At 41.9% G+C, this 10,871-nt stretch overlaps 1 protein-coding gene across 1 annotated transcript in view; it reads right to left on the bottom strand.

Moving 5' to 3' along the window:
* Positions 1-222: 222 nt before the first annotated feature.
* EDAR (ectodysplasin A receptor) overlaps positions 223-10,871 on the bottom strand; it is a 33,395-nt gene continuing 22,746 nt past the window's right edge. The window contains exons 9-11 of the mRNA XM_070403475.1: positions 10,504-10,663; positions 9,079-9,139; positions 223-545 (exon numbers count right to left, since the gene is read on the bottom strand). Coding sequence (XP_070259576.1) covers positions 223-545; positions 9,079-9,139; positions 10,504-10,663 — 544 coding nt within the window. The remainder of the gene's footprint in view (positions 546-9,078; positions 9,140-10,503; positions 10,664-10,871) is intronic.

Raw genomic sequence — 10,871 nt, 5'->3', positions numbered from 1 at the left:
TGCAGGTGGGTAGCTGGGAGTACCCTAGCTTTAGTCTTTAGTTAGAGTGGAAGATGGCCTCATTTCCTCTTGTTCCTTGAAACAGCCTAAGGCATACTCTGGTAACATACCCTTGACTCTTGGCCATCTGTTAGCATCACCCACAGCTCTAGAGTCATTAGATCCTGAGCTCTCATTAGATCCTTGGTGCATCCCAAGAAGAATGTTCCACAGGCATGCTCTTCAGGATGTAGTGGGCAGCTGGGAGGCAGGTGGCACAACGCCGGCCCACTCCAGTATGTCCGCACACAAGGACTCCACAGCATCCAGCCGCTCTATCTGCACCAATTTTGTGAGCAGCTCTGGAATGCTGTAACCTGCGGTGCTGATGCGATCAAAGAGCTGCATGCCATCTGTCATGCCCCCAATCTCGTCCCTCTTTAGTCCAAAGCTCTCCGCAAGGTGGCGCCACGTTTTCACAACAGCCTTCTCAGAGTTGTATGTGGAGCTGAGCATTCGGCTGGTCTTCTCAAGGCAATCAAATGGCAGCTCCGTAGGGCTGAGGCCTGTGGAAAGGAAGGGCCACAGTCAGATGCTGCAGATGGCAGTCAACAGAAGACAACACCATTAAATTATTTGTAAACCTTTTAAAAAATATGTAAAATAAAACACAGATACAGAAAACCACTCAAAATAAATGCATAGCTTAAGGCAAACAGTACACAGGACTTCGGCAGCCACATGAGAAGTCTTTTCATAATCCTCAATCTCATTAATGGCCTTTCTTCTCCTAAGAAAATAACTACCATAACCATATTGACTATAACAGTTATCCTCTCGACACCATTTTCAGCAGTCACCAAAGCCTTCCATACAGGCTACTCTCAGTTGAGTAACCCTGCATACTTGAACCTGGGCAAGGAAGGAAGTCAAAGGGATAGTATCATGACCCTTTCCGGGGACAGTAGTCGCCTTTATGAAAGGTGCTCTCAAAGACAGACCAATCTTGGAGAAATCTGAGCCAACTTAGTGGTTCACAGACTTTGCTATACATTAGATTCACTTAGAAGCATTTTAAAAAAATTGATGTGTTGCCACTTCTGGAAGATGGAATATTTCTCTGGACAAGTAGAGCTGAAACCCCTGGCACTATGTATAAAGCAAACATAAAAAGATTCTAGAAAGTGGAGAAAAAAACGACTGCCGAGGACCTCAGGACTGGGGCAATGATACAGTGGTGAGTTCCTTGGGTTTTCTTTTGCCTCATCATCCAAATCATGGAGCTGAAGAGTTCAGCAATCCAAATTTCAACAATAACAAAAATACCTTCAACAAAAGCCTGTTCTCTCTAATTAAAGTATTAGGAAAAGAGAAGCTTAGCAAGAAGAAAACATTTAGACAATAATGCTTTGCAGCTGAACACCACAGAAAAACTGTGGTTCTACCACCACCAAGGCCAGCAGAGGCTGACTGAGGAGTCTGGCTACAACCCTGCACCAGGTGGTGTCAGTGAAGGCTAAGTAGGGAGCCTGGACTTTCTTATTATCAGCTGGTAACAAGCCCTCAACTCCCATTGTATCAGTGGAGACCACTTGGAGAAACAGATTCCCACTTCCAAACCAGCAATAAAAAGGAGCCAACAATTGGATGTCAAATAAGGCTGAGTGGGAACTTGAACATCTACCTGCACCATACCTGCCAGTGACAAGGTGGCGCCCTTCCCCGTACCACAGAGGCATCACAGGAAGCCAGCTACAATAGAAGGCTTAAGTAAGATCCAGAGTCTCATAACACGACATACAACTCTAGGTCTCAATAGATACTCACTCACCATACCAAGAACCAGAAACATCACAAATCAATGAAAAAAGGACAACCAATAGATACCAACACTGACATAAGATATGTTAAAATTATCTGACAAAGTTTTTAAGTAAGGCATGATAAAAATGCTTCAAAAGTAATTTCAAACACGCTTGAAATAAATAAAAAATATTGAAAGCAAAAGATAGAAAACATAAAGCAAAAGAAAATATAAAGCAAAAAATAGAAAACTCATTAGATATGTTCAATGGCAGAATAAAGACAGAGGAAAGAGTTAGTAAACTGGATAATAGAATGAAAATTACTGAATCTGAACAACAGAGATAAAGTAAACTGAAAAAACACAGAGCCCTAGGAACCTGTGACACTGTGACAAAAAGTCTCACATTTGTTTCATGGAGTCCTAGGTAAGGAGAAGGAAAGTGGGGCTTAAAGAAATAATAATGGCTGAAAACTTTCCAAACTTGGAAAGAAACAAAAGCCTACAGATTAAAAAATCTGAGAAAACTCCAAACAGGATAAACTCAAGGGAAGTCATTTCCAGACACATCATAAATAGACTTCTGAAAACTAAAGACAAGAAAGTCTTAAATGCAGCCAGAGAAAAGCCACACCTTACCTATAGGGAAAAGCAATTAGAATGACAGTGGGCTTCTGAACAGAAATCTGGAAGCAGAGGGAAGTGGCACAGTGTTTTCCAGTAATAAAAGAAAAGGGCTGTCAACCCAGTATCTATACCCAGTGAAAATATCTTTTAAGAATTAAGGCAAAATCAAGACATTCTGAAGATAAAGAAAAACTAAAGGAATTTGTCACTACCAAAGCTACCCTAAAAGAATGACTAAAGGAAGTCCCTAAACAAAAAGGAAATGATAAAAGAATAAACCTTGGAACATCAGAAAAGAACACAGTAAGCATAATTTAAGTAAACATAATAGGCTTTTTTTTCCTTTTCAAGTTTTCTGAATTATTATTGTAAGTTGATGCAACAGATGTGGTTCTAACTACATGTAGAGGAAATATATAAGACAACTATAAACAGAAAGGACATAGGGAGGTAAGGTTTATATACGTCACTGAAGCTAGTAAAATAATGGCTAGTAAAACTCTGTGGACAGGTTGAAAGTAAAATAATGGAAAAAGATATATCATGTAAACATTAATAAAAGAAAAGCAGAAGTGGCTATCACAGTAGATAGAGTAGACTTCAGAAGAGAGGAAATTATCAGAGACATAGAGGGACATAATATAATGATAAAAGGGTCTATTCAGAAAGAAGACAGAGCAATCCTATATGTGTATGCATCAAACAACAGAGCCCCAAAGATGTGAAATAAAAGCTGGCAGAACTAAAAGAATAAATAGACAAATCCACAATTATAGTTGGAAACTTCAACCCCTCTTCCTCAGTAACTGGTAGAATAATTACAATATAGAACTTAACCACACCATTAACCAAAAGAATCCAATCAACATTTACAGAACACTCCAACCAATAATAACAGAATATACATTCTTTTCAAGTGCAGGCCTTATACTTCAACAAAATAATTTAAAATAACCGAAACTGTATGCAGAATGTATTCTCACAATGAACTCAAACTATAAATCAATAACAGAAAGATAACAGGAAAATCTTCACACACATTTGGAAATTAAACAACACAATTTTTTTTTTAGCAGAGATTGAATTTGGTTCATTACATTTACTTATCCATGGAGTTATTGCATTTATAGACATGGTTTATTTTTCAAATGTAGAAACACTGCTTTCAGAGACCTTTATTAGGTTTCTGCCAGCTTCCTTGACTTTCTGTTCTAAGAAGATTGGTTTGTATGTGAGGGTGAGGGAGGAAAGATGTGGGGGTCCTCATCTTTCTGGGAGGTTCTGGAACCAAAAACTATTGGTGCTCCCCAGGTTGGAAAGGGTCACTGGCAGTCACTTCCTGCCCTGTATCCTGCCTCCCTCCTCGAGGAGAGCCACTGGCATTGGGAATAACTCACAGTGCTGACTCTCAGTGCAATCTGCGAGCTCCGCTATTCACCTGGCCTCTGTCTTGCACCACTGTTAATGCATTTGGTGTGCTATGAGGACTAAACAAACACTTCTAAATAATCCAGGAGTCAAAACAGAAATCTGAAAGGAAATTTTTAAAATAATTTAAAATGAAAATACAACATATCAAAATTTTTAGGACACACCTAAAGCAATATGAGAGGAATAGATATGTTACAAAATACATAAAATAGATATATTACGAAAGAGGAAAATCTCAAATCAATAATCTAAGCTCCCATCTCAAGCATCTAGAAAAAGATTAGCAAAATATACCCAAAGTAAACAGAAAAAAAGCTATAATAAAGATAAGAGCACGAATCAATGCAATTGAAAAAAGAAAAACAATAGAGCTAAACTTGAGAAGAGCCAGCCAATTCTTTGAAAAGATCAACAAAATGGACTAATCTCTAGTAAGATTTTTAAATAAAAAAATAAAAATATGACACAAATTATCAATATCAAGCAACTGAGCATATCACTACAGACCCTGAAGATGTCAAAAAGATAATAAGGGAATACACACATAAATTTGACAACTTAGATGAAATGGAACAATTCCTCAAAAAGCATAAGCTACCACCACTCACCCAGTTTGAAGTGGATAATTTGAACAGCCTTATCATGATTAAAGAAGTACAATTTGTAGTTTTAAAAATCACTACCCCCCAAGAAAAATCTATAGGCTCACATTGTTCCATTGGAGAACTCTACCAAATTCAAAGAATTAACACTAATTCTACATAAAACCTGGAAAATAGAAAAGGAGGAAACACTCCCCAGCTTATTCTGTGAAACTAGTATTAGCTTGATACCAAAACCAGTACAAAAAAAAAAGAACACTACAGACCAATATCCCTCCTGAATGTACTAATAGATGCAAAATCCTCAACAAAAGATTAGCCAATAGCCCTGGCGGATTTGGCTCAGTGGATAGAGCGTCAGCCTGAAAACTGGAGGGTTCTGGGTTCGATTCCAGCCAAGGGCACCTGCCTGGGTTGTGGGCTCAATCCCCAGTGGGAGGCGTGCAGGAGGCAGCCGATCAGTGATTCTCTCTCATCATTGATGTTTCTATCTCTCTCTCCTTCTCTCTTCCTCTCTGAAATCAATAAAGAAATAATAAAAAAGATTAGACAATAGAATTCAACAATATATTAAAAGAATTATATTCATAAGAGTGGGCTTTATTCCAGTGATGCAAGACTGATCCAATATTTAAGAAATAATGTAATCTGTTCACAAAATTAATGTAAATTACAAACAAACAAAAAACACCTTAGGCTAATGTTATACTTAATGGTGAAAAACTGAATGCTTTCCCTTCAAGATTAGGAACAAGTCAAGGATGTCTGCTCTCCTCATTCTTAGTCACATAGTACTGAAGTTATAGCCAGTGCGATGAGGCAGGAACGGGCATACAGATTGGAAAAAGGAAATCAAATTGTCCCCATCTGCAGATGTGATTATCTGGGTGATTGTCAAGGAATCTACCAGAGAACCAAACCTTATGAGTGACTTCAGCAAGGCCGCAGGATATAAGATAGACATACAAAAATCAATTATATTTCTATATACTAGCAATTAAAACAGACACTGAAATTAAAGTAAAACATCATTTATAATCATTCAAAAATAAATGAAATACTTAGGTATAAATCTAGCAAAATAGGTACAGGACTTGTATTCGGAAAACTATATAATGCTGGTGAAAGGAATAAAAGAAAATCTAAATAAATGAAGAGACATACCATTTTCATGGTTTAGATAGTATAGATGTCAAATCTCCCAAACCTTGGTATACAGGTTTGCTGCAATTCCTATCAAAATCCCACCAAAATATTTTGTAGATATAGGAACAATTATTCTAAAATTTATATGGAAAGGCATAGGAAAAACATATAGCTAAAACAATAAAGAAAAAAGAATAAAGTGGGAACAATCAGTCTGTTTGATTTCAAGACTTATATAAATACTAGAGGCCCAGTGCATGAAATTCACGCATGGGTGGAGTCCCTGGGCCTGGCTGGCAATCAAGGCCGATAGGGGCCAGGCTGATGAAGGGCCAGAGAGGAGGGGATGGTCGCTGGGCTGGGCATGGAAGGAACTGACACCAGACGCTGATACTGCCATCGTTGCCGCCCTTCCACCACGCGGTTCCCTGCCTCCCCCTCTCCTCCTTCCCTCACCACTGTGCCGCCACCACGGCGGGTGGGCAGCGGGCTGATTGGGGCCTGCTGGCCAGGGGGAGGGTCGGGGCATGTGAGGTTGGCTGCTGGCCCTGAGGAGGGAGCTGGCCCTCAGCCTCCCTGGGAAAGGGTTTGCGTCCGCTGCCACCCACCCCTGGTTCCCAATCCTAGCCCGGGGGCTAGGGAGAGGAACCGCGGGAAATTAGCCAGCAGGGGGGAGGTTGGCTGTGGGAGTGCATTGACCACCAGGGGGCAGCTCCTACGCATCATAGCGACTGGTCATTCCAGTCATTCTGGTTGCTTGATCAAGATTATGTGATTTTGGCAGAGGAATAGACTCACAGATCAATGGAAAAGAACAGAGAACCCAGAAAATACACCCACACAAGTATGCCCAAGCTGACTTTTGACAAAGGTGCAAAAGCAATTCAATGGAGGAACGATAGTCTTTTTAATAAATGTTGCAGGAGGAAGTAAAATGTAGAGGAAAAAACAAAACAAAACCTCAATCTAAGTCCCATATTATGTGGAAATTAACTCCAACTGCTCATAGACTTAAGTGCAAAATTAAAAATCACAGGAAAAAAATCATTGGTATCTAGAGCTAGGCAAAGTGATCTTAGCTTTGATACCAAAAGCAATCTATAAAAGGAAAATGATAAATATGACTTATCAAAATTTAAACTTTGCTCTGTGAAAGACCTTATTAAGAGAATGAAAAGACAAGATACAAAGTAGAGAAAATATTTGCAAATCACAAATCCATCAAAGGGTTAGTATCTAGAATACATTGAAAAACTCCCAAAACTCAACAGAAAAAAAAAAAAAAAAAAAAAAAAAAAAAAAAAATCACACAATTCAACGGAAAGATGGGCAAAAGACATGAAGAAACATTTCACCAAAGAGTCGTACAGATGGCAAATAAGCCCATGAAAAGATGCTCAAACATTAAGGAAATACAAATAAAAACCACAATGAGATATCAAAGACACATAACAGAATGACTGAAATAAAAAGAGTAACACCACCAAATGCTGGCAAGGATGTGGAGAAACTGGATCACTCATACATTGCTAGTAAGAATTAAATGGTACAGCCATTTTGGAAAGTCGTTTGCCAGTTTTAAAAAACACTAATCTACCATACCACCCAACAATTCTGGGCATTTATCCCAGAGAAATAATGATTTATGTTCACATAAAACCCTCTACATGAACATTTACAGCAGCTTTATTTGTAATGGCCCCAAACTGGAAACAACCAAGATGAATGAGTGATTAAATGGATGAATGAGTGATTAAACAAATTGTGGTACATCCTTAACACAGACTACTAGTTAGGAATAAAAAGAAACAAACTACAATACATGTGCCAATCTGGATGCATCTCCAATGAATTATGCTTAATGAAAAAAGACATTTGCAAGAGGTTACAGTAGTGTATGATTCCACTTACATAGCAATTTTGAAATTACAAAACTATAGAAATGAAGAACAAATTAGTGGTTGCCAGGGGGTGGGGTAGCTAGGAAGTGAGTGTGGCTATAGAAGGGCAAGCAGAGATATCCTTGTGGGCTGTCTTCCGTGCATCCATGTCAACATCCCAGTTGTGACTTTAGGGATGGCCTCGCAAGATGTTACCATTGGGAGAAACTGGGTAAAGAGTATCACACGGCCTCTCTGTATTATCTCTTACCAATACGATGATCTCAAAAGGAAAAGTTTAATTAAAAACACAACAAAAGACACTGATGCCTGGGACTCACGCCAGACTAATTACATCAGGGTCTTGGGGCAGGTGTGTAGAGGGAGCTAGTGTAAGACTCTCCGAGGGACTAATGTTCACTCAAGGCTGGGCACTGCTGGTCTAAGGTTCTCAGTGGCACCGTGGGCGCTGTAGGCACATGAGAGGGTAGTTGAGTGCACAGGGTTCCAAGCCCTTCACCCTCCCAGTCTCACTGGAGGAGCTCCTCTTTCCTAAAATTAATTTGAAAAATCGCTGTCCCTGAGGTCTGGGCTCTTAAAACAAAGACATCGTGGGAGCAGAGAAGAGCTTTCCTGGGTGATAGAATGCAAATCTCAGACCATCCTCCACTGGGCAGCTGATGGCTCCAAGCCACATACGCTGGATCAGACAGGCTGGCCTGGGGCCTGACTTTATGGAGAGAGGCCACATTTCAGCACACAGCTGAGTAGAGTTCTTGGCCCCCTGGATTCAGCCTCAGGAGTTATTTCTGACCAACAGAACATCCAGCCAATAAGCCTGCCCTGGGTTCAGTGTGCTGGGCTTGGCCCAAGTGGAGAAATGAGTAGGTACCAGGCTACACACCTGCTGCCTGGGCCAGATGGGGAAGTCCATGGAGGGGGCCAGTGAGACAAAACCAAGTGGCCTGATGAAGCCGGGGAAACCCCTTAACCTCAGTGACGAGAGTTTTTTCTCCTGGGAGACAAGATGGTAATATAGAAACTTCATTTGGAAGAAATTGGGAGTGTGGATTCTGGTTTCAGATAGAAATATAACCAGAATATAAACTCAGTCCTGCCCACACCCTGAACTGCAGTTAGTAAGGCAGTCTGACTCAGTTTGTTTAGGAGACATCTTTACGAGGGGAGACTGCCACACACACGAGTGAGAGGGAAGGGAAGGACGGCTATCACATTTTGGATAACTGATGATTATCAAAGATTTTGGAGATGATAATGCCAAAAAGAGACAGTACGTGGGGCACGGGAGGATACCTAGCCCTTCCACCCCTGCTCTCGCTAGAGCAGCCAGTGTCCTGACTCCATGTGCCCCTCAGCGAGGCCCTGCACTGGGGGAATGCTGGCTCCTTGGCCTGAAGGGAAATGCTGGGGAAATGTGTTAACGTAGCTTGGAATCAAATTCCATGTCCCTCCACCTGAAATCAGTTCCGCCAGCGCTTCTGATGAGGAGCATGACAAGTTGGACGGGTGACTTTTCTCAGGCCCTCCCCGGCGGCTGGGAAGCGAGACCTGGGTGGGTGTCCCCCTGGACAGTCCTCCTTAAGCTCACCTTCGACAACTCCACACACGTTGGCGTACACATCCAGTATCTTTTTCCTTCGACTTTGAATCTATGAAAATAGTTCAGAGAATGTTAATTTTCAGGAAGGAGGGAATGGTAGAAAACAATGAATCAAGTCTTCCATCTCAGTGTTGGCAGAAAGCTGCTATCCCCTGATTTCCAGCTAGCAATGCTGAATCAAGTCCTCACATGAACATCTTATCCGTAATCCAGAGAGAAAGCCTTCCTCTGGGCTGTGCAACTCGAGCACCTTTCCTGCCCGCGGGCGGGTTTCTTAGGCTCACTGGGCATAGACTCACAAGACAACCAGAGGCCACATGTGCACTGGTCTATTTTTAGGATAAATGGCAGGGACCTCAGCTTGCCAGCAGGCAGCCAAGAGATGAGGCCCATAACGGGCAGGTATAGAACTGGCCCTGCTTGAAAGCCCCCAGGCCCCCTCGTAACCACTCCCTAGGCCTCCAGGGTTCAGCAAGTGACAGGCCCCACTGCAGAGGTCACTGAACTGGACAGCTCATGAGGTCTCTGTCAGAACCCAGGCCCGATCCAGTCTCTCAATAGGGACGCTTTTACCAAGGGCAGCACTGCCTAGCAACAGAGCTTCTCTGAGGCTTGGATGCTAGACTCTCAAGCAGCCTAGGGCAGGCAGCCCCACACCCCTCCATGGCACCTTTCAGGTGGCCTGCTTCAGGTGACAAAACATGTGGAGCATTTTTACATGAAAATGTGCATGCTATGTCGATATATGGCTATGTGGTCAGACAGTACACAGCTATTTGTTCTATAGTATATAGCTATGCATTCATATAGTATATAACTATGTATTCATATAGCTATATTATAAATAGTTATATTTAAGTATTATATGTGTGGTTGGATATAGGGCAGTGATGGCGAACCTATGACACGCGTGTCAGAGGTGACACGCGAACTCATTTTTTTGGTTGATTTTTCTTTGTTAAATGGCATTTAAATATATAAAATAAATATCAAAAATATAAGTCTTTGTTTTACTATGGTTGCAAATATCAAAAAATTTCTATATGTGACACGGCACCAGAATTAAGTTAGGGTTTTTCAAAATGCTGACACGCCGAGCTCAAAAGGTTCGCCAACACTGATATAGGGCAATATGTTTACAAAGTTTTTTCTGTCCTATAGCATTCCAAGCAATTTTAACTTTTTGTCTTTGCTTATTTATTTTCTTCTATGAAGCTACATAAGAGAAATAAGTTTTCTATTTTTACAATCTTTTGCTTTAATCTGTCACTCCAGCTGTGTTTGCTAACTTGGGCGGTGGGAGTAATGCCGTGCCCCACAGCAGATTCATTGGAGAAGGGGCTTGTGTCTCCTGGGCGTTACTCAGCCGCACAGTGAATCGCAAGGTGTGCGCATGGACTGCCAGAGCCTCACCCCGGCTGACTTGGGGGTGGTGGCCGCCTTCTCCCTGGCCAGGTGGACCAGCGACAGCAGGCACAGCTCCGGGGAGCCCTGCTTGTCGGTGGCGGGCTCCTCATCACTGTCCATGCTCCGACTCAGCAGCTGCTCGTTCTCAGACGAGGCATCGTTCTCACTGTGGAAACAAGAAGGGGTTTTATTAGCGCTGCCTGGGAAGGTGCCACCTGGACACGTCCTTCCAGTGATGGGCAGAGCAGGGACAAGTTTCTTAAGCTTTTACTCAGCAGCTCGTGGGCACGAGATGAGAAAGCCACAGGCTGCTCTCTGTTCCTTTCTGGACAAGGAGGGTGGATGCAGGGTGGCCCAGGGTGGATGCAGGGATG

This window comes from Myotis yumanensis, unplaced genomic scaffold (assembly GCF_028538775.1).
Source record: "Myotis yumanensis isolate MYYU_CA2020_CCGP unplaced genomic scaffold, mMyoYum1.0.hap1 SCAF_2, whole genome shotgun sequence".
NCBI classification, from domain to species: Eukaryota; Metazoa; Chordata; class Mammalia; order Chiroptera; family Vespertilionidae; genus Myotis; species Myotis yumanensis.
Note: the sequence above shows the minus strand (reverse complement) of the source record. Positions and strands in the feature narration are given on the sequence as shown.